The sequence below is a fragment of the Phaethon lepturus genome, unplaced genomic scaffold, assembly GCF_000687285.1.
Source record: "Phaethon lepturus isolate BGI_N335 unplaced genomic scaffold, ASM68728v1 scaffold21365, whole genome shotgun sequence".
In the NCBI taxonomy this organism is placed as follows: domain Eukaryota; kingdom Metazoa; phylum Chordata; class Aves; order Phaethontiformes; family Phaethontidae; genus Phaethon; species Phaethon lepturus.
In genome coordinates this window covers 3,630-27,930 of record NW_010538701.1, presented here as the reverse complement: position 1 = coordinate 27,930, position 24,301 = coordinate 3,630, and the positions used below count along the sequence as shown (strand labels likewise).

The 24,301-nt window shown below is 42.5% G+C and overlaps 1 protein-coding gene across 1 annotated transcript in view; it reads right to left on the bottom strand.

Moving 5' to 3' along the window:
- LOC104616080 (protein unc-13 homolog B-like) overlaps nucleotides 1-20,356 on the bottom strand; it is a gene marked incomplete at both ends in the record, with an annotated part of 55,607 nt that extends 35,251 nt beyond the window's left edge. The window contains 6 exons of the mRNA XM_010286919.1: nucleotides 652-709; nucleotides 3,858-3,928; nucleotides 12,434-12,557; nucleotides 13,552-13,669; nucleotides 18,103-18,202; nucleotides 20,327-20,356. Coding sequence (XP_010285221.1) covers nucleotides 652-709; nucleotides 3,858-3,928; nucleotides 12,434-12,557; nucleotides 13,552-13,669; nucleotides 18,103-18,202; nucleotides 20,327-20,356 — 501 coding nt within the window. The remainder of the gene's footprint in view (nucleotides 1-651; nucleotides 710-3,857; nucleotides 3,929-12,433; nucleotides 12,558-13,551; nucleotides 13,670-18,102; nucleotides 18,203-20,326) is intronic.
- Between the last annotated feature and the right edge of the window lie 3,945 nt (nucleotides 20,357-24,301).

The following is a 24,301-nucleotide window of genomic DNA, read 5'->3' as shown; positions in this document are numbered from 1 at the left end:
TCAGAAATCTAATTTTGCAGACCATCAGATACACTATGTCCTAGGTTATTTTTCCATCTATGTTTTAAAAAGCATAAAAAAATACAAGATGAGATAAGCAGAAATTAGTAAAAATATTTTTCATCCATCAACACAGCATTGGATAGTAATATCGAAGAAATTAGGCACCAAATACACAAACATCTGGTGCATTTTAAAAGGCTTCTGGCAGTAACCTGTCACCATCTATTCTCCTCCTCTTAAAATTTCACTAAAAAGTCATTAAAATAATATTCAACACATGATGTTTAAAGAGAACATAGCCTGACTTAGTTACCTGAAAAAACTCAGCATTTTCTTACTTGCGTTGATATTACAAGGGTCTGACAATCTAGGTGACTTTGAACACATTTTGTGTTCCTGTTGCACATGAGAACACAAATAGGTTAAAGACTCAATGCCTGATTTCACTTTCTAGCATCAGAAGCTTTAGACCAACATTTTGACGTGCACAGTTTTTCATAACTGACAAAAGTTAATGGTTTCACAGATATTTAAGTACTTCTAACAAGAAAATATTGTTCAGATGTACCATGGCTTGATAACTAACCAGATAAGGAAATAAAGTACACTGAAAGAGAAAACACTGAGGAGAAATAAAGTCTAACTTACAACACTGGGAGGCAGCACTGGGCAATGGTTTCTTCTGGACTTCCTCCTGAAAGGAATACTACAGGATGGGGGGGTGGAGGGAAAAAAAAGAAGTAACACAGACCAATAAGAAAGTAAATGGCAACTTAACGAAACAGCTTTCAGAGTACAGCATGCCACACATAACAGAAAAGCAACATCCCTGGTAGTTTCAAAGCATTAAATATTCTCCTTAATACCCATATTCAAACACACTCCCAGAAATCTCCTCTTTTTTCATGCCAAAACCAGGTGTTAAAAAGCACACAGCTGGTTAAGGTGCAGTTTGCTTTTCTACAAGCACAGGCCCTGTTCTCAGTTGTAAAACCTCAAATTAGACATCTAAAAGATCTGATTCTTCACACACAATGTCACTGTGATGGAGAGCTCAGAACTGAATATAAGCCTGTTTATGTTTAGACACTCAAGCATGGCTTCAACAGTTCAAAAATCATGCGAGGTCACGGCAGCACTGCAATGGGGGATTGAAGTGGTTAGACAATTAGTGTGCCCAGCAGGGCAGCAACACAATGTTTGCAACACTTACAAACTCTCCTGTGATCCACTGCACATCCAAAGTGAAGAATTTTTCATCTCATTTAATACTAAATTAGAGAACATAAGAGATATTTCAATTAGCCGACTTGGACTTTTTACAAAGCTGTTGGTTACAGCATCAAAGCATTCCCTAGGGAAATGCCAGTGGTTTTATTTTGTAATTCTCCTCTGTCTTGTATTACACAGAGATATGAGAAAATTAGACTGTTGTCACTATTTTGCTCAATTGTCCTTTGCTAGGAAAAAACCCAGATCTGATGACAAAGGAAGTGGCAACCTTAGCAACCTGGTGCTGCAATCTGTGCAAAAGGGAGCCACCAGACAGCCTCTCCTTGGATTTGGTACGGATTAATGACCCGTTCATTACATGGAAGGTGACAACCTTCAGACTTCTGCTGTGACTATCTTCTGATCTGTGCTATTTAAAACGCACAAGTCATCCTGAAAGGTGGTTAGTCTTCCCATCAGCAAACTGCCAACTCACTGAGTTCATCAGAATCATGAAAACAAGAGCTGCTGGATCTCACAGCACTGACTGGTTGACAAAGTGGTGAAAGGAATTCTGTTGATGAGCAATTTCAGCAGCACAGAGCAGCAATGGGTTCTGAATTATTATACTTAGATATCAAAAAATGGCAGTAGTTTGTTCTTTTCAAAGCATCAGCCCAACAGCTATCAGCAGTACCAAAAAGAAAACTGAAGATTAAGTGTTTTGTAGGAATAAAGACTGGAAAGCGTTTTTATGACACCACATAAACTCCAAATGAACCTGCTTCTTAAATACTGCTGTGCAGATTTAGTCTGTTCATCCATTGTCTCAGAGACAGCTAAACTTAACACACAGAAAAGATGATAAAGACACAAAGTTGTCCTGTATTAAATACCAGTATGCAGACTAGGACTCTGCAGCCCAAAAGCCACGCAAGAAGGTGAGGTCTGTAAAGCTGAGTGGCACAGAGTGGGTGAATGAGGATCAGTCATTCAATTTCTTCAAATTAACCTGCCTCCAGCTGGTTTCACAACATAGGGTTTGTTTGCTCAGAGCAAATAAGATATTTCTTCAGGCAATGCACAATTAAGGCACTGAATTCCTTTGCTACAACATAACTGACCTAGGTGCGTTCAAAAGGCAACTGACATCCACAGAAGAAAAATCCACCGAGTATTGTTAAACACAAAGATACTGCCTCTGGTCCTGGAAGTTCCTGACCTACAAGTAGCTGCAAATTAGGGGAATATGCAAGGAAGATATCATCCCCACTATGAGTCACTGTCAAACATGGGACAAGATGAACCTTAGGTCAGACCCTGCACAGGTGTCTTACATTTTTTTTTATTTTCTCACTGGTGACGGGGTAACATCCATAATAAATTTGAGATCATTAGGTCATAAATCAGAGGCATGATTTTGTTACTAGTATTGGATAAAAGCATGCACTTAGCATGCAGATGGATGGCACTCCAGGGAAAGCGGAGTCTCACCAAGCTCAGGATATCTTTCACTAAGTACCAGTTCAGTGAAGCACTAGAGGGCACCTATGCTTCACTGAAGTACCTGGCACAGACTGCTGCTACAGTCCACAGGAGCAGGGAGGTACCACAGCAGTATCACTGACAGGCCAAACCACAGATTGAGCTTTTTGTCAACTCCAAGAGGTTCTCAAACTTCGAGGAAGGCAAGAGAGGTTGCCTCAAGCAGTTATGTTTTTATCCACTCAAATATTGGTCTGTTCTCAGTCAAAAAGAAAACCCATCTTATTTTTCTTCAAACCAAATGACTCTCATAAGGAGCAGAAAAGAATCAATGAAAGATCCCAGAAAAAAAACCTTCCTAAAGTCACAGGCAGAACATTTTGCAAGTTATCTTGCTATGAAAAAAGACCTATCAAGAGTTTAAGCAAGCACTATGTTCCTACTCAATGACGTTGGCATTGACATGTGAGTGGTTTGTTGTTTTTTTTTAATGCTAAACTTCTGGTACAAGCATTAATATGTCCAATCTTATTTTGGAAACATTTTGGAAACAGTATGAACTGTAAAGAAAAGTCTTCATTACGTAACAACCTCTCAAAACAAAAAAGTAACTTTTAGTTTATAGCTGTTTAGCCAAGCACACACTAGAAAAAACAGGAAACCAAAGCCATAGCTGGCAGGTATTGCAATACAAGATTCATATAAACTGAGCCATTAACAGCTGGATTAGGATAAAAGCTAACAGCTCCAACAGTCCTCAGTTCCAAAAAAGATTCAGTATCTTGCTTTGCCTTCTTCCCAGAAACAGCCAACTGAAAAAATGTCCTTTTCGACTTGATTTCACAAATGAAGAGAATCTACTACAGCTTGTCAAAAGCAGTTTCCTCCTCTTCTGAGGTAAAGCATGGTATTACCTTTCCTCTGAGTGTATGCACATCAGTAAAACAGTTCTGACTATTCAAGCATTTCCAGCATGCGGAAGAATGTTCCTCTCCTTAACACTAACAGTACACTTAGAACAGTTCTGTAAACAGTTCATGGAAGACTTGTAAATGATGAACATTTACTAGTTACCTCAATGACAGGTGTCCAACACAAAGAATAAAAGCAAGTTACAGCATTCAGGGCTACATTCATTTTTCAGTTTAGATATTTACCTCATCATCTCCAAGTGAATTTATTTGTTCTAATTTTCTGGTCCAGTATCTGGCCTCTTCTTCAGGGATATCTATACCAAAAGAGTAAGTCACACCACCTTATTAACCAGATAAATTTGCATTTATCATCCGTAGCATTAAAACAGGGAGGGTATTTCAAGACCACACCACAAAAAAACACACGTAAGTTTGAAGTAGAAGGACTGTCTTATGTTAGCACTCAGATGGAAAATAAACATTGTAAATAGTAACACAGTTCAAGGGTTTACATTGCTTTGTTGTTTAAAGCTGATTAACCAAATTCACACTGAAAGAGTAAGACAGACTGGTTCAGGTTTAATTCAAGTATTAGTTTTATGAAGAGCCATTTCACAATTATATTAATACACTTGCTATATGCTTGATAACACATAGCAAGAACAAGAGCCTCTTCTGGAGGCTTTTAGAACCTCGGTAGAACAAGGGCTGCCTTTGAATAGCACATCTTTCTTACATACCTGGCGTAACACAAATTAAATACCAAAAAAGAAATAGTCTCTTTTTTTCCTTTGCAGGCAATAAGCCGAATCTTTTGAGGTAATGAACAGTTTTATAGGCAGTCATATTCACATGAGAGCACGTTCCTATTTTTGCACCACACTGCAACTTCATTGTGAAATGAATCACAACACCACTTTTACCTTCCAGAAGATTTACCAGGTTGATGACTGACAGCAAGTAGCAAGCATTATCACCTTTATTTTGGCAATTATTTTCTATTTCACACTTTGAAGTAATATAATGTCCTAATGGTTTGAAAGGAACACAGACTTCTGCCACTCAAAATTTCATCTCTCAAAGTGCACCCTTAGAGGTGTGGATGAACTGCTGTGGAAAGCTTAACAGAGGCAAGTTAGGTACAAACCATGCTTACGGAATTGAGCAAGAGGTGCACAGCACTAAAGGAAATAACCCACTGAACGAAAAAGCATCAGTCAGGCTCTCAATACAGGAGAATTAGGTAAATTATTTGGGGATGGGGGCATGTAAAATCATGGGAAAGAGGGGGAAAAAAATTGGGGGGGGGGTTGGTGTTTTGTTTTTTTTTTTTAATCACTCATCATCCCTCTGACTGTAATGACTTCTGAAATTTAGCTATTCATGGCCCGAAACTGCATCACGCAGAAACTTCAGAGCTCACACTGGAAGGAAGTGGAGGCACTGCTCCAGCTAGAAACCACCAACCCTGCAAGCTGACCAATGAGTATAATACCAGTTCAGCTAGTTTTCCCATCTCTTGTAACTCTTCGCGCTCTCAAGTGCCTCATTAGAAGGCAAGAAGTTTACATCTAACAAGTTTGTTTTCCCGCAATGAACTGTACCCCATGAACACAGCCACAATGATATGCTAAGCTATGTGCTGGCAAGAGTGGGAGAAGTAGGCTGGGATGGTCTTCTGATGAAAAGGTGTTCTGAAAGTTACATCCACTCTCGTTCCTGACAGAAACAAGACCTATGATGCTTTCAGAAAGAACCAAATATTGCTTTCTTATACTGAAAGGGGATATCTGTCCTACATGTGCCCTCTCTCAGCCACACAAACCATCATCTTATGAAGCCAGTGACCCCAAAACATCTGGACATAATAGTGGCCAGTGTACTAGAACATGAACCACTTTCAACAAGAACAAGGAACATACCAGATTTAGTGGAATTTGAAGTTTCAGAAGTAAGTATTTCCTTGGACTACGAATTAATGTCTACACCTTTGTAACAAAAAAACCACTGTATTTTTATGCAGCTGGTCTCACCCAGACAAAGGGGATAAAACAGGCCCCACTTGAGAAAGTTTTAGGGAACTGGAAACTTAGTACCTGGCTCTAGAAAACCTGCATTAAGTAGAAAAAAGACAACCTATTTCTCCTCGCTTGGAGAAAGACCACAGTAATTTATTTTAACCATAATACATAGAGCTAGTTGCTCTTTCAGTACATTGCTTTGTTGTTACATGCTATTAGAAAACAAGGTAAGAGAAATATCAGAGAGTCTTCCATAATTGCAGGAGTTGTAGAAAAACATACATGTTTTTGATCATCAGGGCTGTGGATCACAGCTGCACAGATTTATTAGATTAGATCTGCACAAATTGGGGATAGCAAACAAAGGAAATCTGTACTGAATTGATCTCGAAAGAAGACATCAATTAACTGAAGGGTTATCAGCATACAACCTGGTAAGATTTAGGAGGACAAACTCCAACAAGGACCTGAAGCAATCCAAACCTCAAAGCAAAGCCTATGGAATTTTGTCTTTGAAAGTCATTGCTTCTGTGAAAGATGAAGAAAAACTCATGAGCTGAGAACTAAAGGTTAGAGTCAAAACAACTCAATTCTGGAGCCTGAAATCAAGACCAAAAACATCTAGGAGGGATGAAGCAATGGATTACCATTAACACTGCAGAAACTGCAGTTGTCTCAGGGTAGGCTTCAATGCTTTCCCATAGACCATGGTCTAGTAGCATGCCCAGGCATCAAGGAGCACCATGTGTCTCTTGGATTTCTTGTCCCTATCTTGTATCCAAGGTGCCCCTTTCATAAACGGAGCTAACAGATTTTTAGCTGCTATTCTATTGAAACACCTTCACAGTGTTTCACACAAGTCAGACATAAAAATCCGCTACTGTCTAGATACTGGCTGTTTTAAGGACATCTTCTTGATCTTAGAGAAACTCTTGTCATCAATGCCAGCAGCAGTACAGTTACTGCGCAGCAAACATTAAACATGAAGCAACAGGCCTATCAACTTAAATCAAGATACCTGCTCAGATGAAATGTCCACTGAAACAGAATTCTCAATTTTTTGAGGAAGCAGTTTATAACTATTGCTTAGTTTCACCATGTATTTGTGTCTTGTCTCAGCTGTTTGTTGAAGCTGGTTCTTTCAAATGCAGGGAATGGAACTCTCTAGTGCAGAGATCAGAGACTGACTGCTTGCAAGGCCACGTCCACTGGCCAATTCCTACATCACTGCTCAGCTTTGATTACAAGCGCAAGTTACTCCACTACATTAACTTTTGCTTACAAGATAAAAAGCTGAACTAGTCCAAACAGAGGCCAACTGATGCCAGCTCAGGACTCCATTGACATCATGCTTGGTAAATAAGAGGAGCAAGACCATATGTCAGTGAAACAAAACTGCTGAACAAGAACTGAGAGATGGACAGATACGTTCACTAGCTTTTGAGGGTTCTTAATTAGAAATGTTGCAAGCTTTACTGTCCTTGCTCCTACTGCTGTCTCCAGCTGGAAGCTGAAGCCCCTGTCTTCTCTGGACTCCTGGTGTCAGGGAGCAATGCGGTCTGGTTGCTCCCTAACGGAAGAGAGGCAAGGGAGATCCCATGTCTGGCAGGGCAAGGGACTTGCCAGCCAGGGCCCTGTCCTATAGCACTTGAGCAAGGTGAGCAGGGCAGGCCCAGAGATCACAGCTGGGTTCAACCAGGAGCTCAGATAGGCAAGCAGGTCCATGGTGACAAGGCAGGTCTAACATCAGGCCAGGAAGTAAGTCCACACGTGGGTTTGGACCTATGAGGTCCGTAAGCAGGCACAGACATGGTTATGGTTGAGGGGGGGGATCAGTAACTCCCACAGCATCACTCAGGAGTGAAAGCTTCAGAGATGAGCTGAAGAGGGACTCGCAGGCCCAAGAGCATGGGCTGTGGGTGGAGGTCCCAGGTGAGGCTGCTCAGAGCAATTAAGACTTATCAGCACACCCAAGGCCCTGACACCTAGATGCACTGCACTGCCACAGAAACGGGGACACAGCAGTACAGAGACTTATCAGACTGAGGAAGGAATTAGAGGAGAATTTGCTGCATCTATACAGACCACTTCACTCACAGTTAGACCCTCTCAGGTACCTAAAGATGACAGTATTCCTTCTTAGAGATTTCTAGCTTGGCAGTAACCAGGAGTTTCAGCCCTAAAGCTTTTCTTCACCTTAGGCTTGGTGGCCCTTGCTGTATTCCTTGCACATCAACTTGTGCAACCTGAGTTTTTCCCCAGTAGCAAGTCCTGGGCTGGGGCATACCCCAGGTCAGCATGAGTGAGAACAAGTTTTGGAAGTAAAAGTGATACCCCCTTTCTCCCCACTTTCCTACAAGCCTTCACCTGGCTTCCTCTCTTCCCAGCCCCAATTTCTTCCCTTTCCAGAGGTACAGGAATCTTCACAAGTTCTCACTGAAATAACTTTGCAGAGCTGTTATTTCTCTCTCTGTACAGTTCCCAAGACAATAAAACAACAAAGCACATTTACTCCACCTGATGGCTGGACTCAGATCAGCATGCTCCCAGATTGGGAGTGGTGAGAACACTAAAAGCATTTTCACTCCAATTATCTGCTATAAACAGCCTGGCACAGACACAAATTGCTATCGGTTGGGAGCCAAAAGCATTTCTGAGTACTCCAGCTTGTGTAGAGGATGCCACATAGCCACTGCACTTCTAAAAACAGGGGACAAAGTAAAATTGCTTTTAAACAGCACAAGTTTACAATTGAAAAGCAGCACCTTGGAAAGTCTGTGCCAGCACACATTCACTACATCAAGATAACAACAGCAAGACTGTCTTCTCCCTACCAGCAAATTTTCTAAACCGAGAAGAAAAGCTGCCTCTCTACCTTGATATGTCTGCCTTGTTCCTGAGAAGAAACAGGTATTGTCAATGGAGAAAGCTGCTCCAGCTTGTCTTCACTAACAACCACTTCCTCCCACCAAGGCGGCAGCTTATTGCCATTTTTAAAAGACTACCAAGCATGACAATGTTTTGCACCCTAGGGGTTAATATCAACTCTCACTAACACTTCACATTTCAAATGCTCATTTTTGCTGCACTTTTATAGAAAAGGATTTTCAGTCATTCTGTTTCTGCAAGATTGAACATTTAAGAACATAGGGCTCACAAAAAACGTTAGATGACAGTCTTGTCCCCAGCGCTGCAGTCCATCACACACAGATGCTCACTGCAGAAAGGCTCAGAGGTCTGCTCTCTCCCATGTACACCACAGGCTAATGTCACACGAATAACGCTACTGAACACAAAGCAAGAGCTGCATCTGGAACATGCAATGGGACACACTGAGGAAGTATCAAGGCCACCGTAGACGTTCTTTGTCCCATTAGAAATCTGGGCATTAACAAATGGATGACCTCAGGAAAGGTTATTTTATATCACCAGGAGCAGAGGCTACAGCTCTCACCTGCCTCTGTTAGGAAATTGCTTCCCAACTCCAAGCCTGGTAAACACTTAAAAACAACTTTGTATTTTTTTTTGGGGGGGGGGGGGGGGGAAACACACCACCAAAAAAAACTCTAAGTTGCCTTCATCACGTATTACCACTAGCAGCATCAGCATGTTTTGCATTTATTGCAGCTTTAGCTGTTGCCAGTCTCCAGAGTACCAGGAGAAGACATACCAGGGAGGAAGAATCCTAAATATATCAGGTGGAAGCAGAGGCAGCAAACTAATCCAGGATAAATATAGTGCAAACAACAAGCCAGTTTCTAAACCTCTTTGCATATGCAATCATGTTTTACACCAAGGACTTCAGCTTTTCTTGTTTTAAGATTTGTTTATTTTCTCTTACAATCCATTAGAAATGTCTCAAGCTCCACCTAACTACAATGGAACATTTTAAATACACAGACCGAGTAACCTGGGGTACTGCATCCATGTGTACCGTCTAACACTAAATGAAACTGAGCAGCCAGAAGTGACAGAAAAAGCACAGAAGCACAGCCACATAGAAGAACACACTATTTTGTTAAAGCTGCTGTCCCAGACAGCCGTATTTTACCAGACTTGGAAAGCAGCACATGCTGTACATATGTACACATATCGTTCCAGTTCTCATGTATCTACAATAGCCAGGAGATCTTCACCTGGGAAACAAAACGTGATACACAATGTTCCTAAATGTCACTGCAAACATGGTGTTATTAAAACATTACCTCTACAGCAACAGAGCTGCTGACTTAAGAACTTCTACAGCAAATCAATGATCCATTTAGTTCTCTGCATAGGTTTAAAGCAGCAGTTCTGAGCTCATATGACAACACGGTCTTAACACGTGGGGCACTACAAGTCCCTACAGCTACCCTTCACTTAGAGGGACCTGCAAATGCACTGGGAGAGATACAGAGGCAGTGCTGTGAGCCAAGCTACCTCCACGCATCCCTCCAAGTCTCACAGTACTGCAAGGGCAGGGAGATGGAGCCTAATCCACCTTGCAGGGTCCTTCTCTATCCTAGAGGTGACAGCAGGAGAAGTTCAGTCATGGTGTGAAGCGAAGCACAGCTAGAGAAGGTGATATGGGTAGATGCTAGCTCCTAGAGAAATATCCCACACTTGTGGTGCCTACCACTTTTCAGCCTGCTTCTGACCTTACCGTGGCAGGACAGACTGAAAATGGAGAAGATCCAAGAAAAACTGCAGCACTCTTCAAGTGAAGAGCAGCAGAATCCTTGAAAGAGCTAACTGATGCACCCATTTTTCCTGGACATTATGAAATACTGGACAGGGAGACAACTTCTCACACACTAAAATAAAAACCCTTCAATACAGCAGTGGAGAGTTCCTGTTATTTCAGTATTTGGCATAGGAAGCAAAGGAATAAGTAATAGATGTGCTTTAAATGATCAATTGTGTTAGAAACAGAAGAGTCACAAAAAGCTTGTTATTCACTTAATGTTTTCAGTTTTGTGCAGGAAATCCTATCTCTCAGAATTCTATATTCTGTAGAACATCATATGTTTTAAAATAGTAGTTAAAAAAACAAACCAACAACCAAAAAAAAAAACCACCCCAAGAGAGTCCTGTGTTTTAAGCATAGTAGTAGGGAGAAAACACACTATTATCTGAAATATTTCTTATTTTTTAAATCCAGGTGCTTTAACACATAATGGTTTAAAGGGAGTCTGTTTTCCTATACTTGAGAAAAAAAAAAAATTAAAAAAAAAATCACAAAATGTAATGCAATCCAAAACATGAACTGCAGAAGAAAGCAAATTCCCTTTTGGATACTCTCTGAATATATAGAACTTCATTTTGTTTTAAAGCAGAGACAGTGAAGCACTATGTCAGAATGAATTTAGATGCAAAGGTAGCAGCTACAAGCCTTGCCTTCAGATACGTTTGCTGTGGTCTCTCTCTCCCAAAAGCCTAAACATTGCCCCAATGAACTAATGTTTCATCTCACACGGAAATCAAGTGAGTTGTTCCTCTTCTTACATAACAAGCAATTTAAGTAATAAACTTCCCACTGACAGGGTGACAGCAGTGAATCAGGACATTTTCAGGAGGAAGAGGGATGGCTCCAGACCAACGTTAAGACAGCTTAGTTGTCAAGAGAGCTGAGATGTCAGATACCTCTTCCCCTTTACACACTGAACTGTCATTAAAAAGTATTGCCTATTACATCGATAAAACACTGCGCTCACTCCGAATTGCACCATCCAGACTCAAAACAGTATATGCACTAAAAACAGTACACCCAGCTTAGCTCCCAGAGCACAAGATATAAGTTATATCTACTTTAGTGCTGCAGGGCCAAAGCCTGCATCCTCCCTTGCACAGGAAGGGAAGTATGAGACTGATAGATGACCTAACTTTTTTTCCACAACAGATGGCCAATCCTGACAGTTGCTGGCCAAATGCCAGTGGGTGCACAAATGCTCCACCAGTGCTTAGAGCATGATACAATGCTCACACTGCCAGGGGCTTGGCAGCAAAAAACAAGCAACAGGCAGAAGGGGAGAGATGAGCCTTGCAATGACACACAACTTTGAAACACTTCAATGGCCAATGCAGAAAAAAAATAGCAGGAACCCCAAAAACATAATCACTGTTCATGGTCCCAAAAGTCAGCTAAGAGCTGTAAAGAGAAGCTATGTAAGCCTTGGATGCATCCTGGCTAAGGCCTTACTTCTGGGGTTTATTTGTTTTGTTTTTAAAGTAAAATAAAACTAAACCCCACAAACACACAACTTTACTTGAGATTGGTTTGCTCCCGTTAGCTACTTTTCCACATTCTGTACTTTTCAACCACAAGTAATTGCCAGAAAGGCAGTTCTTATAACACCAAGTTATTTATATACTCTGCTAATGATAATGTTCAGGAGCACTGAGCATTAATGTTTCACTCACTGAACTGCATGCTTCTACCAGGGTTTAAGTGCACCTACCACAGAACAGCTCTAACAACGCACTTGACCTCTTCTAGAGCCAAATTTGTCTAGATACAAAGAAAGTAATGATCCCTGCTCAGGAACAAAATGTCTGACTGCACAATCCTGAAATAGCATTAATAGTTTCTTAAACTGCTGCTAGTCTAAATATTCTAGCACTCGGAGACCTTCAAATCTTCCCTATTTATTCTGATCTTGTTAGAAAGAAGCCAAATAAGAAAAGAACACCAGCAATTTGATCTGCACTGAGCTGTTTTAACTGAACTGAGAATGAGCACAACTTCATTATAAAACTCAAGTTGCTCCCCAACACTTTCTTTCCGTCAGCACACTGGGTAAACTACTGAAATGCACTCACCAAAAGGTAATTCAAATCTTGTGTCCAGCAAAATTTTATGAGGAGTTGGGTTTTTGGTTCCACAGATTTCATCATGTTTCATTACAACTTCTGCCTCCAGCGTAGACCACTCCCCAGGACCCTCCTGTGAATCACAAGCCACAGGTGAAGTTTCAAGTCTGGCAGGTCCTTATTCAGCGACTCTCACCCATTTGCTAATGTAAAAGACTCCAGGAAGAGCCTAACAGTGTTATCATGGCCTGGTACCTGATTTTAACATCAAATGACATCTATTCAGCACATGCTGGCAGCTGTTCTTCCAAATCTCAAAGGCTTTTACCAAGACAAGCAGCAAACACCTCCTAGCAGAACTACTGCCTTCTCAGTAGAACTGCAAAAGTAAGCCCTCAAAAGGCATGCACCAAGGAGTACCTGGACAGCCAGAGGAACTGAGCACCAGCTAGACTTTATGGCCACACTGCTGAGCATCCCCACTCTTTCTGTTTTATGGAAAATATAAGCTCGCTCTCTCTCCCTGCTCAAATTCCATAATCTTTTAAATAAATGCCCTGAAATTTGAGGCAAAAAACCAAGCATGTCCTGCTTAAGCTACAAGAACTGCCAAATTCAGTAATTAGGGCAGTTACAGACATTAGCACATCCCAGTTCCTACTTTTTTCAATTCATATTAGAACTACTAGACACCCTCTAACATTGCAACCAGAAACTTTTAAGATGACATAGACATGCTCTGGGTCTACCTCAAAGGCCAGCTTGTATATTATGAGGGCACTCTCTGTCTTTAGAAGGAACTCATAAAAATTGGAGCACCAGACTAAACAGTCAGTCATTAAAACTTCAGACACTTGTCAATTCTACATGTTCCTTAACAGATTAAGCCCTGTTTTTTGAGTCTATGTGAGTGAAATGAGACCAAAGACCCCTACATAAGCTCAGTTTTGGTCTCACTGTTGGCAGCCTCCTTCAAAAACAAAAACAACAAAACAGCTCTCTCCCCTCAACCAGCCCTCCTGACTTTGCAAGTGGAACTTTTGCTGAAGGCTGCACCAGGCCAGGTTTGTAACATGTTAATTATCAACATTGGCACTACCAAAATAAAGCTTCTGTGTCAGCTTAACCTCATCAGATTGGTGAATGGCCTTCAGAGCAATCCACACGGTCCCAACCAGAGTGTCCCAGATCAGTCCTTTGTTCCATACTTCAACAATTAGGCCCAGGTCCAGCCGACTGATCTCACTGCAAGAAAAGAAAAGACAGCACAGGTGAGAAAAAAGCAGAATAGAATCTATTCTGCTTTAGGTTCTGCATTACCACCATGATTATACCAATGAACTCTTTCCAAAGAGTTGCGTCAAGCTACAGAATGCTTCTGGAAGCATGTGGTCAAGGTGGCTCATACCCACAGGGAACACTAGTTTCTAATGACTGATTTCGCACAGTTTAATGCTAACTACACAAAGGTTGCAAACTAAAACCCTGAACTGTGTCATGCATGGACTGCCAGTTGGAAAGTTGTCTTTGAAGCTATGTACACAGGAGGAGGAAGTTTATCTTGGGCCAAAACCTAGAGGTGCGCTGTTCTTTGTCATCAGGCACCCCATTTCTAACAAAGTGTGTGTCACCTTTTCCTTGGCAGCACAGTAACATAAGCGTACTCTGGCAGGTCCAAACATGTCAATACCTGTCTGTAAGCGGAGCTGCCGCGTGCCAAAGTAACAGCCCCAAGCCCAGCATAGCTGCATCAGCAGCACTACCTATTGCTCAGGCCTGCGTTGCACCGCTTCTGCTCCAGCACTAGCTTCTTCCCCTGCGTGACACTACAAGGCCATGTGAATCGCTGGCAGCAAGCGGCAATGCAGCCACACGACCACTGAGTGGCAAGTTCTTGGAATACTTATCTGCGGGTTTTCATGAACATCCTCACTCTCAGTGAGGAAAGGGTGCACCTAAAATTCACTTCTTCCCAATGCTTCATAGTATTTATGCTTCCCTCTTCCATGCTGGTTTATAACATGCCTACTTAAGAACAGCCTAACGCACGCACAGCCTGAATGCTGGTAAAAACAACAAAGTAGAGAAGAACCTGAGCGGTCTGTTGATACACTGTTGAACTGTCTCACACTTATCATGAATAAAGGCTATTGTTCCTACTTCTTTGAGCTTGGGACTTGCCCCTAGTGCAACTGCTAATCCACAAAAGTACATAACTTGTACACAGAGTGCCGCTGCCTGCTGTCCTCCTGTCCAAGTGTATCCAACATTAAGTTTATCCAGGAAATTTAAAAGCACATCAGTTGCTAATTTCTAGAGACTGCCATCACGGCCAAAAAAAAAAGAACTGCCGCAAAGCAGTTCAAGCATCTATTTGAGCTTTGCCCCAGAGACTTCTTATAACTTTAAAAGAGAATATTGCACTTACAAGGTTCAAGATAAACCCTACAGCTACAGCACAACACATTAATATCTATTTTAAATGCAAGTGCTTCTGTTCTTGTTTAAAGACAGAGAAATTGAGGTCAGAAGTGTCCAGTACTTGGGTGACTCAGTCTACATAGTTCAAAATCAAGCTATTACACAGGCTTATTATGAGTTTACTGCTAGCATCTTGAAATTGAGTCTCCAGCTCCCTCTGTTTGGATATGGCTACTGAATACAGCCAAGCTAATAACTAGCCATCACTGCTCTGCCCTCCTACTGCTTGCCTCTTGGAAGATGATATTTGTCTGATTGCACAAACTTGCACTAACAGCAGAAACAGTTGGTTTTCTGCTGGCTGGACTAGTGTGAGGCCAGAAAAGGAAGGGAAGAAATATTTTATTTCCAGGCACTCTGGAAAACCACATTCTTTGCTTCAACATACATTGACAGAGCAAGACATTGATCATAAGACACCAAATGGGCTTCTGTACAGAACTCCACAGGACAGGTCACCAGATAAGAATAATAAAAAAAAAATATTTTCAGTACAGTGGTTTTGATTGCCTTCATGTCTCCCTTTCTCCACCTTCTGGTTAGATGCAGAATGGCTTCAAAGAACAAAAGAGGTGAGACTGGAGTTTGATGTCTCTCCCCCTCCACATACACATTGAATTTAAATGAAAGACATTTCTAACAACTTCAACACCCATTTAATCATCATGTTCTAAACAACGGTTTGCACTTTCAATCAAGAGGTGCTTGCTGCAAATATGCAGTCCTTTTAAAGGTGCTTCAAAATTAGAAGATGTCCCCAAAAAAGACATTAAAGCACTTTACTGGTCTGGTAAATAAGCAAATCTCAAACATCCCCCAAGTCCCAAATTCTGAAGTGTTATGTCTCACAAGGAGTTTGGAAGCAAAAACAACACAAACAGATAGAAAGCATTTTCTTGTTTGTAGTCTCTCCTTCTTCTATGCTTCATAAAAAAGGTAAACACAAACACAGACAGTAAAAGCATCCTTCCCTCAGGGAGAAACTACTGTGTTCAGAAGCCTTTTCCAACTCCAGAAAGAAAAAGAGCAAACCAGTGAATAGCAGTATTGGAATATCAGTGTTATTTCTCCTGGGACAACTTAATGTACACAGGATCATGCAAAACACATTCCCTGCCACGTGTAATATTTTTGTTATAAAGAAACATCAGAAAAACTGTGCTGTTGCCTGGCTAAAGCAGGGACAGTAACAGTAAGGTAGCTCAGCTAATATTCTGCTTTCATGTCCCCTAGCAACTAATTACAGAGCAGCACAGTGACCTTACACAGCAGGCTAGCTAAGCTCCCAGCTGATATCTGAGAGCAGTTCCAGGAGCTGCTTGAGGGAAAGGAGGAGGAGCAACCATGAAAGCCATCATCCAATACAAACAAGTGCCATTCTTAAATCACTGATGAGTTGCCTCCTTTGTAGCTGGCCACATTTAAAGCTAGTTCCTGTCCATGGGTTGAACACAAATCACAGGAAGAATGAGTTTGAAGTTTGGGTATGGGCATGTGATTTGGCAGACAGGTGCAATTCCCTGCCCCAATGTTAATTACCTCAGTCCTGCATGGTTTACGTCAGTGATAGCCACAGCCTCTGTCTGACCAGGAACTGCAGGGTCCAGAAGATGGTGATGCTCAGAAGCACACGTGTTTCACCAAAGGAACACATGACAAGGATAGGCTCCAGACTCTCCATGCAGAAGCACACACCTCATGTGCTGCTCCAAAAGCAGAGTGCCACAAAAAAAGGGGGATGGGAGCACAGCTATGATGGCAACGCTACTGACCCAGGTGAACTCCTCAACCAGAGGCAAAAGTTTCCCACTTGCAGCAGAAAAGAACCAACTGCTGCTGGACTGGTAAGCATACTCACAAAATCCCATGTAGGTCTCTTGCTAGAGATGCTGCGTAAACACCTCAGACCCACTCAAAAAGAGCAGCACTAGCTTTGACTCCACCAGATGAACACAACAACATTCCCCACACAACAGCAGTCCATGCCAAGTTCAGGGAAAAGCACCTGGAGTCCAGGATTTAGTAAATTTAGTTTACTTGGTCTTACAAAACTATGGATACAGAAGCAGATGCAATATATCAATGAGCCATTCATCCATCAGCAAAAAAAAATCCACACCATCCTAAAAGATACCTGGCTATGTGTCAGGACCATGAGTACCAGAGCAAATCAGAGGTGCCAACTGCACCAAAAACCCTGGGAGAGCTTGAACTGGTTCTGCTGCTCATGGCAGGGACTAGCAGCCCCCGAAGCAGGAGCAAGGGAGCTGGAAAACACATTTACAGGCACCAGGGCAATGGCAGAAAACACCAACACACAGATCCTGCACTCAGCTAACCAGGATCAGGCATGTTGAGGCCCTTGAGTGCACTAACAACAGCCCTTAATTGCCCTGGCCAGCCTCACCAGTGGCCTCCACCCACAGCCTCTTCCAGGGGTATGGCCCAGGAGCTCTGTTTAAACTCAGCTATGGGCCTTCAGTCCTTGCCTAAGCTATGTTGTAGGTGTGCTTGTCTCCAGCTTAGCTGCAGCTGTGCCCATGCACCACATCAATCCAGACCCAATCCACAGACTGTCTTCCCAGCTCAACCTCAGACTTGCCTCGTCACGATGGACCTGACCAGCAATTGCTGGACTGTGTCTGACTGTGATTGTTGCTACCAGATACAGCCCAGAGCCTCACTTGCTAACGTGCACTCCCAGCTTGACCTAGGACCTGCCTCATTACTATGAACTTGTCTGATGACCTCACCTCTTAGCAGACACTGGTCTGATCCTCAGGCCTGCCCCACTTGCACTGCTCATGTACTGTGGGACTGGGCTGTGGCTGGTGAGGACCCTGCCCTACCAGCCATCCTACCACACTCTGCTTCTGGTTCCCTGTGCCTGCAGGAGCAGCCGGCCCTCGCTGCGCCCTGACACACAGGTCTAAGCATAGGAATCCAGGCAATCTGGCGCTATTAAAGGACAGAGGCTACTCCAGCAAGTCCGTGGCACCAGCAGAGACAATCTTCCAACACACATTTCCTTCAGCACAGGTAAGTGCATACAACAGAAAAGCAAATGGTTTAGCTTGTCACCAGGCTTGCACATTTTACCTACTTAAGTACTCCAATTCATACAACTCCACATAAACATCAGCACTGTGAAAGGACTCACCCACAAGCATCTCATGGCTGCACAACACCATACTTACAACATGAAGTCCTGCTCCCAGCAGGGCTGGTCACCTCGCACAGCTACCGTCGTGCTCTTCACATTTTGCACTTTCAGGGTAACATACGTATTGAATTTATCTGTGGAATGAGAGGCAAAAAGTTATCTGCTTCAATATGCTCTTTGATCATGTAAGCGTAACATTTCAAGGTTTTCAGTCCATACATTGCAGCCCAGGGGGACCCAAACCAAACCATATGGGAAGACATCACTGGGTTAAGGAGTCAAACATTCAAGATGCTTTTCACCTGCCATCAAATTTTCAGTCACAGGTTTTTAGAAATTCATGTACAGACAGAAAACAGGCAACTAAGCACTTGCAGTAAGTCAGGGACAAAGAAAGTGTGTAAAATCCTGAAGAACATAGACACTTTGTGTGCAAGACACTGCTTACTGAAATGCAGATGAGAGGAAGAATGAGACGGTCCGAAGGATAAAGGCCAACATGCAGACCATGCAGAGCTAATAACAAACTGACATAACATACAAGCAAGGAGGAGTTGGGCTGATCATATCATCTCTTCCATTCTGACCCAACTGCTCTCCTAGTTCCAACCCAGTTTTCCACCCATGAGTTGACAAAGAACTTTATAGACCAGCCAGGGGCAGAAGGAAAATACAGTGAGTTGTGCTGCGTGTGCTAAAACTGACCTATTTTGCTTAAACCAACCGACCTAGAAGAACCAGATTACACTCACATTTTGACAAGACAGGCTTTGTTTAGATGTTTTGGGTTTGCCTTTTTTCTTTTTTTTAAATATGACGAAAAAGCCTAGACCAACTTTTTTTCCTAGTTGCACTCCCTCTTTGCCAATAAAATGAAAAGCAGCCGAGCACAGACACATACAAAGTTTAAATATCACCACCTGAGAATGAACAAAACTCCCTTTTAAGGCAAGTTACCACCTCAGACCTGCCTAGCAATTTCATTAAGCCTGCAACAAGACAGATGTTAAGCAGCAGTGTACAATTTTAATACTTCAGTGTTCCGCTGCATCTGTTCCCAGCACAAAGATAGATCACAGCCCATTTCAATACTGCCAAGATTCACATGCACCATTGCTGTGGGCTACTGTACCATGTCCAGTATCTAGCTTCATATATCCTGTTAGAAAAGCAGGAAAGGGAAACAATGTGATCCAGAAGCTCAGGAAGAAGTGGGAGTCACTCCTATCTAGCTATACCACTTCCATACTCCTGGATCACTGGGCTTATCAGGGAAACCACACACTTCAGGTAAACTGAATGTAGACTACAGGACGAATATTTTGCATCCATGAGGAGGCTTCTTGATTAGAGAAAGGATAAAGTACAAACTATGTCCCTTACAGTGCGGGCACTCATTTCCTTCCCTGGGAATTCAAGGTTGGTGCACACACACTTCTTGACCTGACACAGAGTATGGACAAGGAGACCTGGGAAGCTCTCAGCTATCACCTTAGGACAGCTATACCAAGAGGATAAAACTGAACAATTAGATCATGAATACAGCTGTGCAATTCCTTCGGGTCTAAACACCTGAATAGGTGCCATTCCAGAAGCAAACTGCTTATTCTTTTGTAAACAGTACATCAAATTTCATTCAATAAACATATTTACCTGCTAAGGGAATCCTTGCTGGCTACTGAACCACAGTGAAATAGTTGCCTAGACTGTAAATGCTGCCTGTCACCAGCTGTCTATTTTTATTTCATTATGCAAACACAAAACCTGGCGGACGGGATTTCAATCCCAAGCACAGCCACTATGAACTGCCACATAAAAGAATTAATCACTTCTGCGGTACCATCCAGCAATCCCAACCAGGATTGAGGCAGCACTGAATCCACTGAATCCAGATGGGCTGCACCAGTTCTGCTCAGCAGACATTTTCAGATCTAGTTTTTAACAGGAACAGAGGAAGGATGAGAGGAAAGGGCAGGGTGGGGTGGGAATTGGCAACAGTAAAGGAACATCTTTCCTCACCCATCACCTGTTGAAGTCAGGTGAGCAGGTAGAGGTTTCTCAGCACTGTGACACCAGGTCACATCCTCAAGCCTTCTACTAACTCAGGCTGCCTGGAAGCTCAGGGTAGCTTTTGTTACTCCTAAGGAGTACATGGAGGAGCAGAGAGAAGGTGGATGAGAACTGGAGGGAGCAGCATGAGCAGGAGTGACAGAGCAGCTATCACCAGTGCTGCAAACAAGCAGTAGAGCATGGCTTACCTGGTGGTCCTTGGAGTTTAGCTTTTTTTACTGTAAAGGGAAAAAAGGAAAAGAAAAACAAAGTAGCTGTTAGTGATTTTGTCCTGCTGCAGTTTCATTTGAGTCAAATCATCACAGGGCATCACCTTAACTGGACAACATTCCCCAGCAGGGGCCTGGTAGCTGGCAGTCCACACTCACTTAACAGTTTAACAGATCTGGAGGAAAAACCTCTTCGGTATCCCATCTCACCTCTCTAAATCAATGCATTTAAAAATAATCATAAGATTAATGTTTGGGAAGCAATGTGATATGGCTGATGCAAGGCAATTTCAAAACCAGTCTTTTGCAACCAGAAGTTACAGCTGCTTAGTAAGATGTCATTTCATACCATGTCATTTAAAGTTACAGACACTCTAGAAGAAATATACATTTCTTTAAAAAAAAGAATTTTTCGTTAACAGAGCTGACTTTCAACCACAACTTGAAAACAATCAAGCCTGAATAGTGGCTCTACAGTATGACATCTGTAAATCAAATTAACCCGCTATGCCAAACAAGCAGCAGCCTAAACTCAAATGTCACTTTTCTGAGCTCTACTCTGTTAATTATATGTTAAACATACATTCCATGACAGTATTTATCAAAAAACAATGGTTAGAATCTAGTTCTTATCTCACTGGATGGAGAAGGTCCATGTCTACCTAGGGGAAATTTTGTTTACATTTGTCTTCTGGAAGCTCACATCCTCACTGGTACTGCTAAGTGCAAGCACAAAGAGAAGACATCTCTAGGCACCAGCTAGTTTTCCCAGTGGAAAACTAACACTAAGAAGAAAACGTATTTAACAAGCTAGGAAGCAAGATATACCTGAGAGCAAAAATATTTAAAAACTGGTGCGGTGAAGTTTCCTCCAGAAAACAGAGCACCCAATACTTACTAAAAGCACACAGAGTCTAACTTCTAGAAAAGAACATTAAAAAGTAAAAATAATAAAATGGAAAAATAAAACTAACCGCCCTTACACAGTTACTTGCACAGAGCTGCAATGGCGTGTGATGCTGGAGAACACCTTTGCTATTTGAGAAATTCTCCTTTGAGAGCATTTACAGTCATAGGTGCTGGCATGAAAGAAATGCTGTGGCAGGTATAGTATAAGCCAGAGGCATCTCAAACAGAAGTTAGAAGAGCTGTAGCTTCTACCTACAGTGCCAAGGCCCATGAGCCTTCAGACCCAAAATAAACTAAATCATTTTCTCCCAGGTTCAGGGCCTGAAGCAATCCTGATGATAAACCTAATGGTGGAAGCAAAACATACAATGGTGGGGGCCAGCGGTCCTGCTGACTGAAGATGTAGATTCCTTTTTAATCTCCAGATCAGTCCGTTTAACCCCTGAGAAACAGGCAGGGCAATCTACCCAATTCCTAGGTGCCTTTGGATATGACACAAAAGCAGGAATTTCATTAAATAATGCCCTGGAGTGGGCAGACACCACCTTAACTCTGGTCCTCCCCTCTCCCCACTCCTTTGCAAGAGGCAGGAGACAAAGAAACAAGTGCACGTCCTTGAGGGAAGGAAAAAAGGAGAAAGAGGGCAGAAGATGCTTCAGCTGGTCTCTCTCCATTCATAACAAGCTCCACTACCATTAGCAGGGAAGCAGAGGCAACCCTAGTGTGGAAATTTGGTGTTATTTGTCAAAAACGCAGCCAGAGTGGGCCAATGGCTCCTAGACACAGAGACAAGACGCTGTCCCTGCAGCAAGCGATACGCAAACTAAGAGACAGATGCTGTCTGTACATTGCGGTTTCAACCTCTAAATATTTAGAGGTTCATTTGATGAAAGGCAGCAAACCCTGCTGAAAACAGTGCCCATGTGGGGCTTCAGCAAGAGCTGTCCCTGGGCTCGCAGCAGCAGGGATATCCTGGGGCAGCAGCAAGGCTAAATGAAGATCACAAGCCTGCTATGGACCCACATAACAAAAATGGAGTCTTGTATCTTTAGCATCTACCAGGAATGAACCCCACGTCCCTACACAACCCACATGTAATAAATCACACCTTTAGTGTGATTTACTATCAGGGTTTATAAAATAAGAGCTGGATCACAAACCTGGGAGTCTTATCTCACCAGTAACTCTTTTGCTCCATCTGCAAGTTTACACAGCCTGTTCAAAACGTTCCCATGAAAAATTGCTTGGACATGTTTTTATTTGGTCAGCCCACTGGAAAGCACTTCCTTGGGGTGCATAGAAATCATTGCACAGGTGCAGCTCCCACAACACCTCAGGATCAGGACAGGCTGTGAGACCGCAGGGTTCCCCATACAACAGGGTGAGTGTCTGGGAGTTCAGAGCTGGAAGGAGCCGTTAGACGCTGCCAAGACCCAGCCCGTTCGTCAGCCCAGGGAATTCACAGGTCGGGTGCAACACGCAGAACGGCATGCACCATGCCACTGCCGAAGGACCACAGCTTTGGAAAGGCACAATAGGGTTAGCTTCCCTAGGGAAACTTTTGTACCCACACCTGCTCGTTCTGTCTGGTTAGACCTCCTCTATGCCAAGTGCTCAAGAAAGGACACAAAGGAGTAACCAAGTCCTGAGGAAGCCTGACGCTTTAACAGTTAATTACTCACAGTGTTGCAACAAAGGCTGAAAAGTCATTGCTACTCCAGGGGCAGGAGGACAGCAGGCTGCAATGAAGCCACGTGAAACAGTACTTTCTATAAAATAAAATCTGTATCACAAAAGGAAACCATTCTCTAGTGCACACAGTGACACCAAGTTTTACAGGTACAGGGGCTTCTCTGCTCCCACAAAGTAAAAATGTGAAGACAAAGTCAGTCAAAGGCCTAGATCAGAGATTTCCTGGCTCACTCCCATTTATCCCACAGGCACTTCTGGGCTCTGGAGAAGCCACATTTTTAAACTACCTGGAAATGCTAAATTACATTCAGTTCCAAATGTCTTCTGTCAGCAAACTGGGCAGTACAGAAAGTCCAGCCATTCAGAAGGCAAACATTGGACTACACTGAACTGTAATCCTCCTACCCCACTGCAACAAGTGCATGGGAAGGACACCAGGGAGGGAATGAAAACAACAGAAATTAGAAAGGAAAGCGAGACCTAGAGCAACATGCGAGCAGTGCATGATACAGATGCACAGAGATGCACCTGCTCTCACTGTGCACACGAAGATTCATTTAATCACTAAAAAAAAGCATATCAGAGAAAAAAAAAAAGGCATATCAGAGACACAGCTTTTGGACCTCAGTTCAAGGAGCTACTAAAAAACAGATGGGCTGCACTGAAATAACTGGATGCAAATTAGACAGACAGATACAAAAGTAATTAAAATTGATGTAAGCATTCAATTCATCCAGAGATTTTTCTCTGGGAATCTCACCATTTTGGTGTTACTCTAAATAGAGACAAGAAAAAAAATTAAGTTCAAGTCTTGCCTGCAACGTAAAAAAAAAAAAAAAAAAAAAACCCAAAAAACAAAAACCACCACCACACAACAAGACAAAAAAACACCACCACAACAGGATTCCAGATGCTCTACAGCTGTCAGTTACAAAAGGCTGGAGATTCAGACAGAGTCCTAGAGAGTAGGAAAGGAAAATAGAAGCCAGACATAGCAAAAAAGGTTCAGAACCTTTGGAGGAGGGTGGAAAAACAACAGCAGAACATATCTGAGTATACTTAAACTCAGTTCTGCAGAGAAATTCTTGATATTCACTTATTTTTCAATCAAGATGAAGGATATTTTTTTCCTGACTAGGTGCCACATACACCAGCCAGAGAATTAAATTCCAGTGTGATCAATTATTGCGAGGTTCAGTCAACACATTGCTCAAACCTCCTAAGTGGCATCACCCTCATATTCAGCCAAAGGGAGCCTGGGTGTTCTGAACATCTGCAGATTTGAGATCACCTTTAACATTTGCTTGCAAATGAGAGGGACAGAGACACAGGGAGTGCCTGAGCATATGGCCA